Genomic DNA, 23,009 nt, shown 5'->3' with positions numbered 1-23,009 from the left:
CCTACATTCTTCATTGTGTGGTGGGTGCCTTGTGAAAGGAACTTATAATGCCTATGCAATAGGAAAAATAAAAATCCAAAAGCTTAAGGGTGGGTTACCGTCCCATAGTCAAATATCCTGCAAGCCATAAGGCAAGAGTGAAGCCAGTACACTTCTGCTAGAACTCTGAATTCTCTCCACTGTGTTCACACACCCTCACAGCCCTGAGTTCAACACAACCAAGAGCAAGAGTGGGAGAATGCACATACTTCTGTGCCTTCTTTTCATTCCTCCTTTTCTAAAGAATGGTAAGGGTTCACAGATGGGTAAGACTGTTGTCTTTCTCCAGTTCCTCCCATGAGGTGCCTCTCTGGGAGAGGCTGTGTTTTCTCTCCTGGCAAGCTTCAATTTGCATGCACAATCCAGGCAGACCTTTCCTAAGCCCTTAGACTAAATTGATCTCCAACCCCCATGCTCTTTCCCACAATATCCTAAACTTTTCTTTTAGAATTCTCTCTAAAAGCCAATCACACATTTATTTGTAACCATCTTTCATTAAAATCTGGCTTCCCAACTAGAACACACTAGCCCAGGCCATAGCATGTGAGAATAATGTAGAGTAGTACTAGGCACCAAGAACTGTCAAAGCCATTCCTTGGTCTTTCTGTGAACTGCCTCACAGCGATCCAAGAGACAGAAAATGCTCTTGTTTATATGCTGAGAGTACAGGGGTTCTAAGAACCCCCAAATCCTAAGTGGAAAGCTGACTGTGAACTTTGGTGTCTGAACCCCAAGTTTATGCTCTTCAGTATGGTAATATGAAAGAACAAGGAATTTGGTGCCCCAGGCTGGAGAAAAAACTAGTTTACCTTATCACACTGATGACCGAGGTAAGGGCTGGACTCTGGGAGTGACAAGAATAAATGTGAATGAGGCCATGGGTATTGAAAACAGTGGAATGCTGTCTTTAGAAAAATGAACACTGTATTTGCACTGTGTTTGGTACCAGAATCTCTTCTCCCTCCCCATGGGATGCTGGGAATTAGCATGGGATGCTGGAAATTAGCAGGGGATGCTGGGTATTAGCAGGTTGCTGGGAATTAGCAGGGGATGCTGGGAATTAGCATGGGATGCCGGGAATTAGAATGCACAGCATCCATTTTCCTCACTTTTGTCCCAATTTTCTCATGTGTGAAATTATGAACATTCTAGAAACCATTATTTGTCTTTGACTAATTCTTCCCTTGGTTAATTGAGAGCACAGTCTCACATGATTTAAACATCAGAAATTCCTGCAAATTGGCTTTGTGGTACCATATCACATTGTCCCTAGTGATCTAAAGTTTCTGCTGAGAAACTATAGGAAACAACATTTATTTCCACTGAAAACTGGTGAACAGCAATCTTCTAATTCAGGTAAAGACTCTGTTCCTCCTGTTGTTTCTTTTAAAAACATGAAATCTAGGGGGTCGGCAAGACGGCTCAGGGAGTAAAAGAGGCTGCTACAAAAGCCTGGTGACCTGAGTTCAATCCCAGGGCTTCATGTAAAGATGTAAAAGGACAGAAAAACTCTACTAAGTTGTCCTCTGACTTCCACATGACAGTATGGCATGCTGTGCTCCTACATATAACCCTCTTTCTCTCTCCCCAACACACACACACACACACACACACACACACACACACACACACTCACACACACACACACACTAATAATAACAATAATGATGATGATGATGATGATGATGAAAACATCAAACCCTCCCTTTAGTCTTTCTTAATGAATCCTAATATGATTTTATAGTCTTTAATATAGACTTTATCCAAATTAATATACATATCATTCCCCCAATTATACTAAAGATACATTTATTCACAAATATTCTCTATTTCCTTCATCCAGAATTAGTATAAATACATAAATACTAAGCCAGGGTTGCTGATGTGCACAGCTGCAGCAGAAGGGGTTTAGCCTGGGCTGCACAGAGAGACTTGTCTCAAAAGAAAAGCCATAAAAAATAATTAATGTAAGTACATAAGATATAAAATATCAACCATATTTGCTCATCTTAGATATTGGGGGCACACAGTATTTTTTTCTAACTATTGATTATGGCTGATTTGTTGCAGTAAACCAGTAACATGACACTATGTAAGAATGAATGATTTGGTCCTTCTGAAGTGGCTGTCACTAGAACTCTGCATTTTGATCATTTCATAAAATGGTGCTTCATGATAATATCAAAGAGCCAAACAATTTGATTTTGCTACTTTGGTAAATTGCAAGTTTAATTGACACATAAATCATATTTGTTCAAACTCTAACTCAGAAAATAATTTTTAAAGTGCCATAATTTTTATGTGACCTTGAAGTTCCAGCAGTCTATTATATAACTTTTCAAGAGAGGTCACATGAAGGGAAACTCATATTTCCTTAAATTTATTAGTGTTCCTTGGTGGTCTAAACTGCTAGGGTTGTTTTCTTCAAGGCTCCCTTTTAAAGCAATAATCTTATTTAATTGCTTAGTTTTGTGCTCATGGAAGTCAGTCTGAGCTCTTGTTTAGAGTCGCAGAGGAAATCCACAATGGAAGAAAGCACAGAAACATGACTAGAAAAGTCAAGTGCACCAGCCTGAGATTTCCACATAACGATGTGAAGATAACGCTTTTAGCTGCATAATTACTGTATTAGCCACACATCATAAAATGCAAGCTTTATAAAACCAAAAAGTCAAATTCATTAAAAGCAATTTTATACCCTTTGCTAGAGTGAAGCATTTATCTTTTATATTGTGATTTTTTCTTTTTGCCTTTATTGAAAAAGCCCTAAATCTCCCCTTTTCTGGCAGAAAGAAAATTATTTTTCCAACTACACAGATATAAATCACATGGAACTACGAAGAAAATGTACTTTATAGTCCTGTGTCTAATGTTTAAAACCCAATAGGCAGACCTAATGCCTCAAAGATTCCAGAAGTGAATGAAACCTTACAACTCTACTTTATTTCATTAGTTTTTACTATAAAAATCGAATATTCCAAATAACTCATAAAATTGACTTTCATCCTTATGAAAGAACAGTCCTAATGCTTATGCATTCATTAAAAGTTTGTCTTTATTATAGACTAAGTCATTCCAAAGAAACTAGTTTCAAGTATTAAGACAATAGAATAATACTTGTCCATGAAGTAAAGTGAACTTGAACCTGGGCTTGTTCACTCACACAGCCCTTAGAAATCTGAGGCAGCAGAGTTGTGAGCACAGGAACAGTATGAACAACATAGCCAGTGACAAGCACCTCTGTGGTGCATAATGAAACTCTGCCCTAAATAAATCAATACATAAGCCAATACATAAATACACAAATGACAAATATGTAGAATTATGAGGAAGTCTGAAGAAGTTAATGTGTTTTCTAAATTTTCTCCTTTATCTGAAGGGAATTATTTATAAACAAGATTTGCTCAGTATGTGTGAACTGACAGGGTCTTATTACTCTAGCTGTCGTGAATTCACTGTTAACCAGAGATCCATTAACCTGCTTCTTTGTCCACAGTGTGGGGATTAAAGGCATCAGCCAACACACCTGGCTCAATCTAACAGCTTTTATTTAACTGCTAATACTTTTGAGAATGGTCCTAAGGGAGAGCCCTTGAGGGAAGGCAAAATTGATCCTGCCTAACCCAACCGTAACCAAGCAATGTCATTTCACTCTGCTACATGATCTAATATTCTGATACATGGATACTGTCAGTGGATAGCACCCCTGCCTAGAAGGATCTCACAGTCTTCTTCAGTTTATAATTGAATAGCCAACTTGAATCTAAATTTAGTAAGTGTGGAGTTTAAATAAGCGTGGGTTATACTGGTCAGCATCGTTCTAAAGTAATTTTCAGAGCCATAGGTCACATCAAAAGTATTTTTTCCATCACAAATCTTGGAAGCACCTTTTATGGAGGACTTGCTTGTAATGTAGAGGAGACACCACTGGGATTGGCTTTCAGTACACCCAGAGATCACAGCAATGTTGGGTTCATTTATTGCTTCAAATACTGTCTTTGTTTACTAAATAAATTCCTTTATGTTTAACTTCAGAATATACACCATTTTTAACTGACATTACTTTTTAAAACTCAACTAAATTCCTACAATGGCCCAGTGTATATGCTTGCAAGTCATTAATAAACCCACACCACCCAAATCTCCTGAGAGGAAAGATATGGATTTCTCAAAAGTGGGGGCCCTCTGCTGACTAGAAATCGAAATCTGTCTCCCCATGCCTCCAATTTTGTCAAGTCGAGATGTTGTTTGGATGGCTGCAAACAAGACAAGACTCCTTCCCCATAGCACACAGTTTCTTGTAAGACTGAAATGGAGGGTTTCACATTCTTCTCTTCAAAATCCCATTCTCCTATCTTAAAGTCTTATCTGTGGAACAACTGAATGTGCCATGGAGCCTGCCTTTCCGCCCTTGACTGCTGTGCTCAATTAAAGTATTGCTCTGGAGGTCAGTGGCCCACAGTCCTTACCCTCCCAAGTCTCTGAGCAACCTTGGATGGCTATTCCCAAAGAGATTCTACATGAACCCCTCGCCCCACAAAGCAACCAAGCAAATTCTACCATGAAATAATCTGTGGGTGTCATATTCCATTTTGGAGAGGAGGTGTAACTACTTTGTGTGAATGTTCCCATCTCCCTGCTGTGCTTAATGGGTTGTTTATGTAATCATATCAAACCTTTGGTTACTTCACAAAAGTGCTTCTGAAACGGTGAAGGAGTAGGATTTGAAGACGTGAATCACAGAAAGCACACAATGATGATGAAGGGCGAGTATGTCTAGGTCAGTGAGGTGTTCCACAGTGATGTCCACAGGTGTTGAAGAACTGACTGCCTACATATCTCCACACCACAACAGCCATGGCATCAAATAGCCCATCCTCACTTGGTTTTGGTAAGATTATTTGTAGCATACCACAGAAATTGATACAAGTCAGTACTTGTTTTTCTCTGATAGTTTCTTGATTAATATAATACTGCATTGTTAAAGTTTTTTTAAAAAATGACCATTGTGGTGAGGGGTGTCAAAGAAACTTAGTTTTATTGTAACAATACTTAGGAGGGGGTGATGAATATACATGAGACAAGTTCAGTTAAACTCGCCTGTACGTCTTTCTGTCTGCATCATTGTTCATATCCCTTTGGTGTGATAAAAATCAATAAGCTACATAAATATTGCTCATGTTTAATTCTGTCCATGCAGATAATTCTCCAGATAAATGCCTGACTCGTTTCTTCTATCTCAACAAAACTGACATTTTAGCTTCCTTCTTGTTACACTTATGAAGGTCTGTGTTTAAAAATAAATTACTATTTTTCCAGAGAGAAGAACATTTGAAAAGTTAACTAGACACATACATGACTGTGTAAGTTAAAAATAGCTGAGTTGTTTAAGGTCAACTACCACCTACTAGCTAAAATAACTAAGATACAGAGGTCACCATTTATCCCCTGTAGGACTGATAAAACCTAAGCCAGACTGTTTCAAACCCTCTCAGCTCCTGAGCTACACAGAGAAACCCTGTCTCAGAAAAAAAAAAAGGAAGGAAGGAAAGAAAGCTAACCCCACATGTCTCATTAGTTTTAGGAAATAGTTGGTCACAGACTGTGAAACACGTTTTAATTGTTTGTACTCCAACCAGAGATGAGCCCTGCACTGCTCTTTCTAATTATGCATTCTGAACAAATTCATTAAGCCCTTGTCCAAAAAGCCAGGAATACCAGTGAAATGGCACTAAGCCCTGGGATTACTACAGAGTTTAAACTAGCACTCACAAATTACTGAGCGAAGTCTGTGGGACATAGTAACTGAGCAGCACAGGCTACTGTCATGACAAGTCAAGTCTTCCCAGGGAGCTGAGGCTCACCTTCCAGATGTTTCCACCTCAGGGAGAATTGTTCTAATTCCTATTTTACATAACTGATATTCAGTTGTGTTTAACAATGTAACTACCCAATATTTCACCCTTTTACAGTTATCTTAAAAATGATGTGTGTGTGTGTGTGCCCATGCATTGTACACAGAGCCTTTTGTGCAGACTAAACACACATTCAATACCAAGCTGCTTCCTCATTCAGAAATACTTCACAACCTAAGGACCAACATGTGCTTAGCCTATAGGTCATAACAGAATAATTTATTAAACCATATTGCTTTGTCTTTAACAAAACAATTCTCACTCCCCCTACTTCTCAATCCCATGAAGTTCCTTTAGTTTGCTTTATACTTTCATTTGTTTTTATTTAGCCAAAATCACAGAGTAAGATCTTTACTTTCCCTAAATGGAACTGACATTTCTAAAATCTTTCTTCAGAAAAATTTGTGGCACTGTTTCTGAGAAGAGCTAACTTTTGTAAGCTTAATGTTTTGTTCCTTTATCATTACAAATATATGTTTCAAATAGCCTAACTGTATTGAAGTCTTTCATCTTTTGGAAATGTTTTAGCAAACTGAACTTCAGAGTGTCTCAAATTTATTACCACATGGCATACACTGAACCGAACATTCCTAGTGTTCAGGCCATTCCCTGATAACTTAAATTTCTCTGGCACATATATTAGCAGTACTATGACAGATGACCACTGCTTAAAAATGGTAAGGAGTGCAGTGAATCCATTTTTCCAAGAGGCTGTACTGTATCAAATGAAGCCTGGGGAAGACATGAGAGAATAAACATAGTTTAATTCTACTTGACAAGTAAGAATTTAACATAAAATAAATCACAAACACGGGGACAAAAAGTATTGTAATTATAAATTTTCAGTATGAAATGTGATAGAGACATGTGTCTATGGAGCAAGCAGGAGTTGTGAAGCCGGAAATTCGAGAAAGTGGGCTCTGTGGGTATGCCATGCCTTCCACGGAAGCATCACCTCCCCGACTCCATGGTTTGGGAGGGATTTTGGTTGTTTTGGTGTTTGAGCTGTGTCTGTATGATGGGAGGGAGGATATATGTGCGGGGGTGGGTGTGTATGTAGAGAACACAGGATAGCGTCAGATGTGAGCTCTGCCTTTTACCTTGTTCATGCAGGGTCTCTTACTGTGTGCTGGCCTGCAAACATTTGGGAATGCTGCTATCTCTCTTATTCTGAAACAGTAGCTCATGGACCACCTCTAGCTTTATGTGGACTCCAGAGATTAAACTCAGGTCTTCATACTTGCTCGGCAAATGATTTGAACTAGCTCCAAAGCCCAAGAGTTGTTAACGGAGATTTCATTACATAGACAGGATAGATTAAATTGCCAGCCATTGGTGACTGAATTGAGTTATCAACTCCTCTCTTGGGATGAGGGATGAGGAGGGCCGCCAGCTTCGATTCTCTGGACACGCGGTTGCCTTCTCTGGCCACTGGCTCACTCCTGTCCTGGGCCTCCAAAAGTCAGCCTATTAGCACGAGCTCAGATGTAGTTGAAAGAGGGCACTATAAATAAAATGACGTTCCTGTCACTCAGGAAGTTCCGAGAGGTTTTGGGGCTCGGGGCCAGGAACTAGAGACAAAGACAAATTGTGCTTTTTATTATGTGTGTATTCCTTCCCATAAGTTCTCTCAAGACCCTTATGGATTGGCTCTTCTTCAGGGGTTAAATTACACTTGAACTGTTGAAAGGCGGTACTTCTGACCTTTTCCCGAGGGTATTTAAAAAAAGTACCCTACAGCATATTTCAAAATTGCAAATAAAGAAAACTAGTATAGAATACAGTTTTATGTGCTTAAATTGCGAAGATTTCCCATCAGGCAGGCGTTCCCATGATCAGTAGTGTCTCCTGCATCATGAAGACCCACGCAGTTTGCACAGGAGTTTTGCTCTTGACTAATAGATACACCCAAATTTCACTTGCCCACTTTTTGTAAAACTGTCTTCTCTTTCTCCTTCACTCCTGATGACTGCTTTCACTCATTTTGAAGCCCATCAGGATTATTTCTATGGGGCAGCTACATTAACAGGTGTGCCATGATTGATTTTCCTTCTGTGCCTGTCAGTGACTGTAGGTACACTTCATCGCTAGAGGCTGTGGCCAAAAATACTCAAGTTTTAAATACTTAGGGTCAGACAGGTTAAACTACTCTTGTCTAATATGCCCAAAATATGTTCTTATTCTTATGATTTGTTACCTTAGCCATCAATGGAAATTAGGTTAAAGAAGGACTGAGAACTAAATTACACATAGCTGGGGAATCTAACCTGAGCAGGACATCTGGGCCCACTCTGGTACTCTGAAGGCAGAAAGGGAAGCTGGGAGGATGGGATTGATGATTGAGGATTCAACCTGCCATTGCTTTCTTTGAAGATGGAGAGAAGGATGAATAGACTAAGGAATGTAAGAAGCTGCTAAAATTGGAAAGTGGGGCAAAAGTATCTCCTGGAGACTAACTAGTAAAGAAGGCAGTTCTGCTGACAATCACTTTAACCCTTGAGACCCATGTTAAATCTTCATGCACAAACCAAGATCACAAATGTGTCTTGTTTCCAGCCGTGAGCTATGTGAAAATATAATCGGGTATTATGTTTGGAACGACAATTCTAAAAATAAACAAATAAATATGATTTTTTTTAAATCACTTGTTTTCTCATTTCTGGGTAGCAGAAAGTTCCAGACAAGAAGAAGCCATGTTGGTTGCCAAGTCTTCCTTTTCCTCTCATTCTGTGTACCAGCAAAGCAGACAAGTGAGTGACTCCTGGTAAAGGAAATGAGATAGTCAGCATGATAGTACAAGAATGCGTCTTATCGACAATCGAAAATGCCACTATTCTATTCATCTGTTAATTCTCAGAGATCCCTTTGGCATTAAGGGAACAACAGTTTTACCCAAGGATGTCCCTCCTACCTATGCCCTGGTGTCATGTAAGAAAATGGTCTTACTGTCTGTAGAAACTCACCTAATTCTTCAAGTAATTGAGCTGCTCAGAAGGCAAGTTCGTTCTTTTTGTTACTAAGTCTTGGAGTTGCTAAGTCTGTGGATATCTGAGAAAAGAAACCTTTGGTGAAAAGATACCCCAGCTATTTATGAACTCTCTGCTACTCCTGATGTTTGGAAAGGCCCATTTCTAATGATGGAGTACTGCTTCACCACTGAAAACATCAGCATCTCACAGGAGTGTTGTGGAATTGAGACACTTGAAAATTACAATGCATGCTTCCATGTTCTGTGAGGACCAGGTGTCCTTATCCTTACTGCCAAGCAAAACCTGACACCTAGTAGGTACTCAATAAACATCAGCTCAACTAATGTTAATTTCTAATTATCAATGCAGCAATAATTTCTTGGATATAGGACTGTTTTATGCTTCTTCACTGCTTAGTGTCATAGGTTCATGTTATGGAAGTCATGCTCAAGAAAGCTAAGTCTTATGTGCTTAGGATTCCTTTTCTTGTTTTTATTTTGTTTTGTTTTGTTTTAGAAACAGAGACACAGGTGACCCAAGCCAGTCTCAGACTCATTATATAATAGACACTGGCCTTGAATCCCTGGTCCTCCTGCCTTCATCTCCTAAGTGCTAGGATCACAGACATGTGCAACCACTCCTGTCTGTAGTAACCTTTTTAAAAACTAAGTGCTCATGCAGTAGGCATGATAACCTACACCAAAGGTACTCTTGTCCTGATCCCTAGACACTGTGACCACAGTAGACAGCAAGGGTTCCAAGAGAGGTAAGTCTGGACTTGAAATCAGTTAGTTAGTTATATATCAAGACCACTAAAGAAAAACTATGTACAATTAAGCAGTGGTGTTTCCAGCTTCCGGTTCCATGTTGCCCCTTCCAAAAATACTCAAGCCAGCATTTCCCAAAGGGGATGGAAGCAAATGCAAGAGAAAGGAAAACTCAGAATAAATTAAGTTGAGCCCATATTGAAAGTAGAGGGAGGGAGCTAGCGAGACGACGGCTCAGCAGAGAAAAGCACATGCTGCTCTTGCACAGGACCTGGGTTTGGTCCCCAGCACCCAGAGCTCACATCCATCCATAACTCCAGTTCCAGGGGATCCCGTGCCTTTTTCTGACCTCTGAGGGCACCAGGCATGTGCGTACATACATACATACATGCATGCAGAAACTCATACACATAAAATAAAGATAAGTCTAATAAATTTCTAAAGAGAATGTTTTCTTTAGATGGCATCACAATGAAAGACAAATACCTCAAAAGTTTCCTTGAAGAGAAAAAAATGGCCAGGCGGTAGTGGCGCACGCCTTTAATCCCAGCACTCGGGCGGCAGAGCCAAGTGGATCTGTGAGTTCGAGGCCAGGCTGGTCTACAGAGTGAGATCCAGGACAGGCACCAAAACTACACAGAGAAACCCTGTCTCAAAAAAACGAGAGGGGGGGTGTGTGTTTCTGTCTAATCATTTTATGTTTACCTCTTTTTCAATAGACATTTTTCTGGCAGGGGTGCTAGTCACTTATTCTGTGGATCCTGTGAGGCTACTCCCAAGACCTGAGTGACAGTTACTTTTCTTTTTAAAAGTCCTTGGAGAAGCTTTTCTGATGTACCTGGAACATAGGTCAATCTCAAGACTTTAAACAGTTTGAGGATATTGTTTTCAAATCATTCAACAATTATTTTGAGTATCCACTTGTGGTTGGTATGGAGCTGTCCAGACTACTGGGAAAGCTGAGGAAGGAGAAGAGGAGATGCCAGGCTCTAGTCAGAGTGGCAAGCTTGTCCAACCTGAAGCCTAACACGCTATCATGACCTTATGTAAAATGGTATGAGGGCTTTCTTGTAAACTTTTTCCTTCCTCCCTTCCCTCCTTCCTCCTTCCCTCTCTCCCTGCCTCCCTCCCTTCCTTTCTTCTTTAGCTTGAACTTTGCAGAAAATAACCCTGTTTTGCAATGTCAGAAGTGTCTTGCTCTGTTAGCTTCTGGTTTGAGTCTCAGGATACTGCACACACAGTCACTTGAAGCACAACTTACATACAAAGCATCCAGGAACTAATCACGAAGCCCAAAGTTCAATGTGAGGATGGGGGACGGGAATCACTGCCATTCACATGGGCCATGATCACTATTTTGAACATTGGCTAACAGATTTGAAAAGCATTGTGTCAGAAGCCATGCTTTTTGTGAATGGCAAAGCTCCCTGGACTATGAGTCCTTTCATGAGCCATTCAGTGAGCTCAGGTCAACTCAGCTCATCTTAACTCCTCATTCTCCTTAGATGCTCTTGGGATCAGTTTCTACCTCTAAGCATTTCTGGATGGAGTTCATAGTTTCCATTCCATAAACCCTGAGCCATAAAGCCATCCATCAGAGGGAAAGGATGAGAGGCGTTAGGAGGAACCTCTGTGAAGTTGACATAAGGGCTAGTTGATTCTTCCCGCTGAGCCTTTAAAACCAGCTTAGCAGAGTTTGCACCAGAGGGTAGGGAGATGAGGCTTTGGAACTGAAGGAGACAGAACGAGGCTGTGAGCACACAGCAGAGCTAGGGTGAAAAGGACATATGATCACAGAAGGAACAGAGATCTTAGAGACCTGTCGTTATCTGTCCCTCATACTGGGACAGTGTCTGTTACTGTCTAAAGCTGGAGCCATGTAAGGGGACCTGAGGCTTTAAATATCTGATGGTATCTCTGAAAAGGCCTCTGACTCTGCCGTAAAGTCAACTTTCAGTGGCAGTCAACATGTTTCTTCATGTAGACCTTGAAAACTGAGCCAGACCTCAAAGGCAGGTTTTCATTTGAGAGTTCAATCATGATTTGATCATAACATATTTTAAATAAATAGATAACATCACTGTGAAAGCTAGTTCAGGTGAATTGCCTATCAATATTTCAGTCTCCTGCTTCAGCAGGAGTTAATAGAACTTCCTAATATCTAAGCCTTGGCTATCATTAGAGACAGCTATGAGATTTATACAACACATGAAATTTTCTCACCAATATAGTTATGAAATTTTTTTCTCGGAAATGACTTTAGTAGTCAAGTTCTAAACCAATCAGATCACAACTTTATACCAGAAGGTTCTTTGAAAAGAGCAGATCCTATATCCTAAATTAATCAAATGTCATTTGTGTAACTTGAAAAATGTTGGAATTTTTACTTTTAAAAATATATATTATCTATTTTCTTCTCATTCACAACTCATTTCTTTTCTGAATTTGGCACTTTACTAAATGTCCATGATGCTCCTGGAATCATGGGTGTCAAGCCATGTGTTTCTAAAGTGAACAAAAGCCCACTCCCACTTGTGGATTTGTTTGTGGCTCCTTTCCATTTGCCTACTAATGATCATTCTTTTTATATCCCTAATTCCTGAAAAGCAACCAGCTCAGTTTGAACCATGTTGCTCTCCTCCTCAGGCTGTATTTCTGACTATTTGATGAGCAGCTACAGAGAACTGCTTTCAACTAAAGCTTCCTACAATGACCACAAGCACTTGTGAAGCAGGCACACAGCACTTAACCTGTCCCACAGTTTTAGCTAGAAGTATATTGGGGAGGAGAATTAATCACAGACAAAATCCCACCTGTGGGCTTTCTCATGCAATCTGTCAATGTGGTTTAAATGTGCAGACCCTCTACATTCAGATCTGAGTTACACATCATCTCAGCTTCTGGAGTTCTCTAAGATAGCCAAGGGGTATTTATCTCCTGATGATGTGAGAAGTGAGACACCAGCATAGAGGCTGTATTAAAACCATCATCACAAAACGGAGGCACATTCATAAATCATAGTCATTAGCATCTGACTCTAATGATTAAATTTAAAATCAGGCATATGGCAGTGTGCAAAAGGGTTAACACTTGAATAAATGATTCAGTAGTTCCCGGTTATTTCTAGCCAATGCATCATTTATACAGCATTCAACATCTGAATATTTCTACTTTGCCATGAAACAAATCAAACAAGGCTAATTAAAAATGAACTTTTATCCCTAAAATTTTATGCTCTCAGATTGCTGTATCATACAAATTGCACCCAGAACTGTTCTGTGCTGGTGACAGACACTGTGGAGTGGGATTCAATATGACAGTTGACCATTACTGACCATGACCCTGAAAAGAAGTTTTTATATTACTGATATTTTCCCCATTTAACACTCCAGAAGTTAAGTACTCATTGTATTTTGTCAAAATAGATGTGATGTTAAAGGCATAAATAGGGGATGAGCAACTGTAGATTTCAGTTTCTGTCATAGGATGTCACTGCTGTGGATAACTTGCCAGACTGCAGAGAAAATGTTCACTCATTTCCTAGAATACGGAACGTGTTCTGATCTACGTCATCTGAGACGCTTTCATTCCGGGACGGACACTCCTAGACTACCTGTGGGATACAGCAAATGCTAAGACCATATCGGATTTCCACAAGCTGAATTAGCAGAAAATGAAGATAAAATGCCTTTCTATTTCCGAACATGATGATGTTTTAATTGCTTTAGCATTTGGCATGTCTAATGTATACAGTCCTTGACGTTCCTACAATAACAAAGGAGAGCTGTCTGAGATCTTTATTTTATTTCCTAGCATCCCCTTTCTTTCTCATGTTTCTCCCACCCCCACTCTGGTCCTTTTCTTTGCTCTCCTCCCATCTCTTCATCCATCTATGCTCTGCAGAGTTAGGGTGCATGTAAAAATACCTCCTCTCTGTGTAGATGGCCTAGGCTGCTGTTTCCTAGCTGTGATGTACAGACCACCATCGCTGTGACAACTGATGTCGATGCCTCCGGGTGAAGCCAAGGTTTATACATTACACAAGCAATTTCACTGCTTTCTAAACATATTGCCAAGACAGTGGGAGCTGGCAGGCAGCGCTACGTTTAGATTCTGGTGACCTGGATTAGAAGCAAGCGTTGATTGTGAACTGTTTTATTTGTCTCCTGTGTGTTGCAAACAACCTTGTAACCCAGTAAAGAATTCCTCATAGCACTTAAATGGTTCTCCCCAGCTTCCCAAGGTGACATGCACAAATCTCTTGACCAAAGTGGCCTAAGAGTCTTGTGTACAGATAACTGCACAGACAATTGTCTTGTTCTAACCTTTAAAGAGAGCTACATAGAGAAATGTTTTATAATCCTTTTCTGTGCAATAGGAAAACAGAGAAAAGAAAAGAGATTGGGCAAAGATTACCCAGAAGAAATAAAGAGACTCTTTTTGGGGTTCCAGTTGAAACACAATAAAGAACACAATTAACCTCACAAATCTTTGTGTTTCTCATTTGACTGCAGGGAGGAGATGAAAGGGGCCTGCTAAGCCTTGCATTCCATCCCAATTACAAGAAAAATGGAAAGCTGTATGTGTCTTACACCACCAACCAAGAGCGATGGGCTATTGGGCCTCACGACCACATTCTTAGGGTTGTGGAATACACAGTGTCCAGGTATCACCAACTAACATTCATGGGAGTCTAGAAATTCTGCCATGATGTTTTCTCTTCTTTATCTCTTTACACACTACTTAGAAATGATCGTGATAAATTGGTAGTAATTAAAGCAGAATCTTCTCATGGCTTTAAACATGTGTATGTGTATGAATCTCTCTCTCTCTCTCTCTCTCTCTCTCTCTCTCTCTCTCTCTCTTTCTGTGTGTGTTTGTGTGTGTGTGTGTGTGTGTGTGTAAGGGAAAATATTGTAAAATAATGTCTTTGGTACTTTTCTTCAATTATTTTCAACTTCAATGACATTCCTAAAATGTAGAGATTAATGTAATTTTCCAGTAATTCTGATTAGCTCTGTTTCAAATGCGGTTCTATCTGTACACTGCTTCCTCCCTAATGGATTCATATTATGCCTGAAGACTCATGGTGCTTTTTCCCTCCATCTTGCAGAAAAAATCCCCATCAAGTTGACGTGAGAACAGCCAGGGTGTTTCTGGAAGTTGCTGAGCTCCACCGAAAGCATCTTGGAGGGCAGCTGCTCTTTGGTCCTGATGGCTTTTTATACATCATCCTCGGGGATGGTATGATCACGCTGGATGACATGGAGGAGATGGATGGGTTAAGGTAACAGGCTGCTTACCAAAAGAACTCTTTGACATTAACATTCTTTCAGTGCCAGGACACTCGGTCTGAGCTAGCAACTGGAAACCAGAGCTGATGATTGAACACATGGTTATCTTATGCTGAAGGGTTGCTTTGCTTTGTCATAAAACAGTTATTGCTACAGATGCTGCCCCCATAACACACAGCATTGGGGAGGGCACCTCTTCCTCTGGGCCCAGCAACTGGGTAGTAGACTCTCCCTGACCCCCATACATCCAGGCTGCTGCTCCACCCTCTGCCTAATGAACTAATGTCTTGGGAACATAAAACACAAGACTGGCAAAAATGAAAGAGGACAGATTTTTTTAAAAGCAAGGAGCACACCATGCCACATCCTTGACAGCCCTCCACTGCACCCAAACTGCCTCTGGTCTCACTTCTTGCCATATGGAATATGGAATGCAAGTAATTCTGTGTCAAAAGAGGGGACAGTTTCTTTCCTTCGGGCAGCTTTACCCCATGTATGCAGGTGGAACACACAACCTGGACATGAAATACTCACTCCCCTCCAATTTCTCAGTGATTTCACAGGCTCTGTGCTGAGGCTAGATGTGGACACCGACATGTGCAATGTGCCTTATTCCATACCACGGAGCAACCCCCACTTCAACAGCACCAACCAACCCCCAGAAGTATTTGCCCATGGGCTCCATGATCCAGGCAGGTGAGGACATCTGCCTATCTTGTCCCTACTTTCACAAAAAAAGACAGAATTTGAGATCTAGGAAGAGCAATGGGATGTGTGGCCACCACATAGCAAGGGATGTTTCCCCTCTGTACTTCGACAATACAGTGGGCTACTAACTGAGCAAGGCTCTAGCCCACTTCCTAGCACTCCTCTCTGATGAAGGTTAAAAAGAATTTAGACAAGGAAAATGCAAGTTCTTAGAGAAGACTGGAGGACTACTATTGGAGGTCGTTTGGCTTTCTTCCTTTAAACACCTGTAAATTTTATTTTCCTGTTGGCTTAGTCTGTTTTATACTGCTTTAACAGGATGCCACATACTGGGTAATTCATTACAATAGATGGTTTGGGGCTCACAGTTCTGGATGCTGGGCAATCCGAGGCCATATGCCAGCACTTGCTCAGCATCTGCTGGGAGCTTTCTTGCTTCCTCATCTCATGGTGGAAGATGAGAACAAAAGAAAGGGAGAGAGACAGAAAAGTTGCCAAAGTCATCCTCCTATGGGGAAATCACTCCTGGGATAACCAGCCCCTCTCTCCTGACCTTAGCACAATCCACTGGTGAGAGCAGTGTTCTCGTGATGCAATCAGCCCCTAAAGGTCCCATCTGCCCCACTGGCTGCAGCGGGGACGGGGTACTGGAATATGAGCTTTGCAGGGTATATTCAGACAATAATACATGTGTTAAACAGGAGTGGTAACGAGCGTGCTCTAAAGGCTCTGTCTGGACTATATAAAGAATCACAGATAAAGCACAGAGTGGTGCCTCGTGCCTCACACTGGGGCAGTTCTTACTGCCATGGTTTCATTTCATACTAGATGGTGTAGTGTTAATTTGCAAGGGATTGAGGTAAATGTTAATGTCTTTTATGCTTTAAAAACTTAAAAATACTAAAGGAATCCATGTTGGCAGTTTTCTGCTTATACTATAATGAACCATAAAGAACAGAAAACTAAGAAGTCTGTAGAATGCAGGGTTTCAGGCACACTTTAAAAATTCTATGAACTGTAACAGAAAATCTCTGATGAAAATCCCTTCCAGTCTGGTCTATCATTCAGACTAACAGGTATGTGGCCGCATTCGTTCATTTACTAGCTTAGTTATTATTGCTATTTAATGTTTATTAAGTGTTCACTATGTGCAAGGTGAATATTTCTCCAACTTTTTATTTTTATAATCCCTCATGCCCTTCATCTTCCCTCCATCAAAGCCCAAGTCACAGTTCATTTCCTTTTTGGCAATCCCCACAGATCTTAAAATCTGTTCAGCAGGGAATACTTAAGGTGGGGTCAGGATGTGGAGGAAACTGTCACATTCCATTCCTATAGCTCAGAACGCACAGACACCACAAAGCAGCACTTTGAAGTGCAGGGGCCTGAGTCACCATCCTCCCACCAGAGCATTCTTGCAACCTTCCTGGGGGTCCAAGCCTCAGTGTGAAAACACAGGATGAGGCGCTTTCCAGACCCTACGCATGGCAAGATGCCTGTGCCCAGAGCACTGCTTTCCCTGGTAGCCGAAGGCTAAAGAGAATGCCTGTGTATTCTGCTCCCTCACCGAGAATCTCAGACAGAGAAAGATCTCACAGAGAAAAAAGAAACTAAAACCATCACTGGCTAAAAGTAAAGGTGACCATCATTAAGCACCTTTCTGCAGGGTACTAGTAGACTAGGTACTCCTAGTGGTAGTGCTCTGAGGTAGTTGCCCATGCAGCACCTTTTAAACTTTGTGTGTGTGTGTGTGTGTGTGTGTGTGTGTGTGTGTGGTGTGTTTGCACACTCACACTTACACATGTAGAGGGATGTCTTCCTCTACCATTGGCCTTCCTCCTGTCCTTTGTTTTTAAAGACTGATGTGTTATTGAACCTGAGGCCCGATATTTCAGTGAGCCTGGCTGGTCAGCAGCTCTGTCTTTTCTCATACCTGACCCCACACACCCGACTTGTGCCCGAATCTCATGAGGATGATGGGGAATCAAACTCCGGTCCTCCTGCTTGCACAGCACGTTTTCTTACCCACTGGCTCATTTCCCTAGTTCAACATCTTTTTTAATTTCAAGGAAAAGGTTCACAGTAATGTGACCACAGGTACAAGGCCCAGTGGTAAGCCCTATGCCCACATTAACATAGCAAACCGCCCTCCCCCATCATCACCATCCCCAGCAGAAGGACTTTCAGTGACCAGCACAGGAGACAGAGTTGGCACATCAGTTACCAAGAGTCCCTGACTGATAGTAGCAGCCTCTGTGGGTGGTGCACACTCTGTGCTGCTTTTGGACAGATGGATGGAGACAGGTACCCACCATCTTAGCCTCACCTAGCTAGTCCACATCTGGCTGAAGGTCAGGGAACGGAGTGGAACTCACAGCCCCCAGCGGCCACTTCAGGGAAAGCTGGCCTCTGCTTCTTATTGGAAACAAATCAAATCTTTTTGTCATAAATTCTCCATCTTCAGAAAGAGGTTCTAGAAGAAATCCTTTCACCCGACGCCGTGTTGTGGGAACCACTGTTAGGACAGTGGGGTTCGTCTGTAGAACTGTCCCAGCTCCTGCTTCTTTGTCAGGAGGGGGCTGCTGGGAGCCCCAGTGGTTGTTTTATTTTAATAATTGCTAAATGGCTCTCCATCTCTGAAGGCCCTCCTCTCCATTTTTAAATATTTTTCATTTATTTAAAGCCAAGTGGTTTGGTTTATAAGTAATTAGTGTATTTTGTTCACCCAAACAGCAATTCTCAATGGAATGGTTTTGCCTCCAGGGGACATTTGACAATGTCTAGAGACATTGTTGATTTTCACAACTGGGATGAGAGGGGCTAAGGGCCGGGAAACACTACTGTCATTAGGGTCAAGGTCAAGGAGATTGCTAAGAATCATAAATCACAAAATGGTACCCCATCATCTCTTATTCACTTAAGCATCCCGGGAATACTGTGGCCTCTTAGACTTAGACCAGGTAAGAGGAATGCAGTGACCCTTGACCGCTGTGGAGCTCCACCAGTGGTTAGAACTACAGGAATATTCTGGTCTCCACATTAGGTATGAAGGACATGAAGACAGAGTGGAGGGAAAAGACCACCATACTCCACATGTGCACAGGCCAGCTGTGTTTCAGACCCTGGACTGGAACACATGTTTTATTTTGCTATAGCTCCCCGAGAATTAGAATGTAATCATTCAGGGACTAGTAAGATGGCTCAGGAGGTAAAGGCATTTGCCACCAAACATAACATCTGAGTTCAGTCCTCGAAACAGAAGAGAAAGAAGAAAGCTTCTACAGATTGTTCTCTGACCTCCACACAACGTACACCATGGTGCATGCACACATGCACACACACAGTAGATAAACGTATGTACTATTTTTTAAGTTAGCATTCCATGTAGGAAACACCACACTGGTTCTAAGGCTAACACATTACATGCATTGTGTGGCACAGATGAGTTGATGGTAGCACTGATTCATATTTCCAAACTCTGCCAATGTGTTATGCATGAGGTAATCCTTACCGATAGGCTAAACAAAGGGTTTTAAGACAATGAGAACATTCATTAGAAGAAAGATAGCCAGAAAAATTAAGAAACACACTCCTGAGGTCATTAGCTTCAGCAGGGTAAACAAACACATCAGATGTTTCCTTCAGTGGTTTCAAGAACATCGGAACTAAATTGCTCACAGGATCCTTGCCAGCCCACAGAGCGTTCCTTTCTATGTCAGGAAGAGACCCTGGCAGGAATTAATGAGTATCTGTCTCCTTTATTGTGTAGATGTGCCGTGGATCGACATCCCACTGATATAAACATCAACTTAACAATACTTTGCTCAGATTCCAATGGGAAAAACAGATCATCGGCCAGAATCCTACAGATAATAAAAGGGAAGGATTATGGTGAGTCAAGCCTACGGTAGATGGTTTAGGTGAAGATTGGTTTTAGTATATTAATTGGAGAAAAAGGGAGTTTGCATAATGAACCTTGAAAAGGCATAAAAACAGTGGCCTTTGTCAGGCCAGTGAGTAAATTGCTCCATTTTTAAAGGTTCAAGGACTCCTCAAAGCCCTGAGGGTTCCTCTGCTTAATTGCCTTTCCCAGGGATTGCATGGTTCCCTGTGTTCAAATAGTTTAATGGTCTCAAAAGTCAGTGGCTTGTGTTTTGCTCATCTGAGACTCAAAGTGAGGAACTTCTTCTTTTTACTCACTCTTACATGAGGGAATTTGTCTTAACAACTTACATGCAGAGAAATAAGTTTAAAGGTAAGAAATGGCTGAACATTCAACATGCAAGTCTCAGCAATTAGGAAAATAATGTTTCTAATAAAAATAATTTTAAAATGGGTCTCTTTTAGAGAGAACAAAGTAATTGACTTGTAAAAACAAGTCATGGGAATAAAATGTTTAAACATTATTTTTAATAACATGATTACTGAGTATTTACAGAGAACTTAAAAACATAAAGTTGGATAATGAAGTCCAAAACACTCAGTTATTTTCAATGCTCTAGTGCATACCCCTTCTGAAGGCCACAATATATTAGGCATTATTATGACTTAAGGAGCACAGTAGATTGAGCTTATTAAGTTGATTGCTCCATCTACTTACTCATTCAACAGAGGTATTTTAGCACTAAGAATGGACAGCTGTGTTAGTTCATGCAGTAGTAGGTTGATTTACTTTGTTTTTTTTCTAGATATTTCTCTCTCTCTCTGCCTCCCTCCTCCCTGCCTGCATCCTTCCCTCCCTCTCTTCCTCTGTGTGTGTGTGTGTGTGTGTGTGTGTGTGTGTGTGTGTGTATGTGTGTGTGTGTGTGTGTGTATAAAAAGCCATATCAAAGAATAGCGTTGTTTGGGGGAAAAATCTAACAGGTCACTAATTCAATGGATTTTGGCTATATCAGGAGATTAAGCTAAATTTTACTAATCACATTAACTTCTAGTCAAAACCAGTTAAAGTATTAACAGCCTTATATTTGCATATTTTCAAACACATCCCTAGCATACTCTGCTCCCACTGTGAACACACTCACAGAACCACTGTAGGTGACAGGCACTGTAATCGGCCCCATGGTACAGAGGGGAACACTGAGGTACAGAAAGGTTAGTTGTCAAACAAAATTGAACAGCAAAGGATGGATTTGAACTGCAGCAGCCTAACCCCAGTATTCAACCTTAGTCATCCACTCACACCTTCTGTCTGCGTTTGGAGTATTTAAAACTTGACTTTTCCAAGCTTTGCTTTATCGTGGTCGTGTGAGAAAAGTAGGGCCTTTAAAATGACTGTGTTACCACGAAAGTGCTTACAGAAGGTACTGTCTGTTGATTGTGACTCATTTGACATTAAATGCACAAGAAGTAATCCTCAGGTGAATTTGTCACTTGTAATTCAAAGGAACTCCTGAAGCCAGGTTTGTTAACCTTAAAACTCTATAGACAAACCATTACTGTGCCTTAAGCTGAGATATTACACGACTGTTGTTAGAGTTTTCCTGCCTGGCCCAGTCAGGACAAATCTCTCTTACCCGCCAGTCCCATAGTCGCTCAGACCCAACCAAGAAAGCACATGGAAACTTACATTGTTTACAAACTGTATGGCTGTGGCAGGCTTCTTGTTATCTACTTCTTCTATCTTAAATTAACCCATTTCTATTAGTCTATACTTTGCCACGTGGCTCATGGCTTACCAGTGTCTTTACATGTTGCTTCTCATGGCGGCGGCTGGCGGTGTCTCTCTCCAGTCTTCTACTTCCCAGAATTCTCTTTTCTCTTGTCCCGCCTATACTTCCTGCCCGGCCACTGGCCAATCAGAACTTTATTTACACAGAGCGATATCCACAGCAGTTTAACTCAACAGCTTCTATGATCAAATATTTTTTGTAGTTAAAAATCCCAAAGACAACATAAACCAGATTCTCTGTGTAGTATCCATCTTTGTAAGACTGAAGCGCCTCTGTGGCTGCTGGCTCCGCCCACCTCAGATTCCCAACATGGAGGTGGTACAGTTTACTGCCAGCTCTGGGTCTGGAGCCATGTGTACCATCAACTATCAGAAGCAGTTCTATCAAAGCAGTGCATAGCTCAGAAACCTTTTTTTTTTTTTTTAAACTGGCAAAGGCTAAATCTACCACACAGCAGAGTAAAGTGCCACTTGTAGACTCCTCATTCCTGCCATACTGCAGGTCAGACGCACATGCCAGGAACCTGCCATAGTAGCTCAAACCGGCAGGCTGTTGCTGTTCTGATTGGCCAGTGGCCAGGCAGGAAGTATAGGCGGGACAAGAGAAAAGAGAATTCTGGGAAGTGGAAGGCTGGGGAGACACCGCCAGCCGCCGCCATGAGAAGCAACATGTAAAGACACTGGTAAGGCACAAAGCCATGTGGTAAAGTATAGATAAGCAGAAATGGGTTAATTTAAGATAGAAAAAGTAGATAACAAGAAGCCTGCCACAGCCATACAGTTTGTAAACAATGTAAGTTTCCATGTGCTTTCTTGGTTGGGTCTGAGCGACTATGGGACTGGCGGGTAAGAGAGATTTGTCCTGACTGGGCCAGGCAGGAAAACTCTAACAACACACGACTGAGTGAATGTTTCTAAGAACACAGTAAATGTGGGCTTAAAGACCTTTTATGCACTATGCTTTTATTTTTCATTAAAGCATGAACTTTCAAAACACTTTAAACATGTTAAATTATTTGATAGGTCTGTTTTATTTGCTAAACGTAAGTAGAACCATTTTTACAGATTGCTTAAAACTTAAGTTTTATAGTATTTTGGCTTTATAGTAAATAACAATGATTTCAAAGTACTTGGATTTTAATTGTGTTGGAATCTTGGTGTATCCTGACTGATAACAATAGCAAGCTCCTGATGGGCATTTTCATTTCATTAAACTTACATTTTGGTGCTATTTGAACAGTTTCATTATTCTCATTGGTATATGTGAAAAGGACTTATGTCTTGCCTTTTGAAACACAACTTGGAATTAAATTATTGTAACACCCATTAACTGGTCTGTATCACTCTTGCTTCTGAACATGATTTATTTGCTCTAATGTTTGTTGTGTTGTTTTGTTTTCAGAAAGTGAACCATCACTTTTAGAATTCAAGCCGTTTAGTAACGGTCCTTTGGTTGGCGGATTCGTTTACAGAGGGTGCCAGTCTGAAAGATTGTATGGAAGCTATGTGTTTGGAGATCGTAATGGGTATGTTTCCTTATGCCAGTTTCTTGTATTGGTTGGCACACTACCAAAAACTATTCAAGTGGCTATCCCCCGCAAGCCACACGTTGGACACGCAAATGTTATTACTTCCTTGTGTTACAC

At 41.0% G+C, this 23,009-nt stretch overlaps 1 protein-coding gene across 1 annotated transcript in view; it reads left to right on the top strand.

The window, feature by feature from the left end:
* LOC118583612 (hedgehog interacting protein) overlaps positions 1-23,009 on the top strand; it is an 86,864-nt gene that overhangs the window by 45,332 nt on the left and 18,523 nt on the right. Inside the window, exons 5-9 of the mRNA XM_036187078.1 lie at positions 14,205-14,356; positions 14,804-14,977; positions 15,537-15,680; positions 19,462-19,583; positions 22,766-22,889. Coding sequence (XP_036042971.1) covers positions 14,205-14,356; positions 14,804-14,977; positions 15,537-15,680; positions 19,462-19,583; positions 22,766-22,889 — 716 coding nt within the window. The remainder of the gene's footprint in view (positions 1-14,204; positions 14,357-14,803; positions 14,978-15,536; positions 15,681-19,461; positions 19,584-22,765; positions 22,890-23,009) is intronic.

The sequence above is a fragment of the Onychomys torridus genome, chromosome 5, assembly GCF_903995425.1.
Source record: "Onychomys torridus chromosome 5, mOncTor1.1, whole genome shotgun sequence".
NCBI lineage: Eukaryota > Metazoa > Chordata > Mammalia > Rodentia > Cricetidae > Onychomys > Onychomys torridus.
The sequence above is the reverse complement of the archived record's forward strand: the minus strand, read 5'-3'. Positions and strand labels throughout refer to the sequence as shown.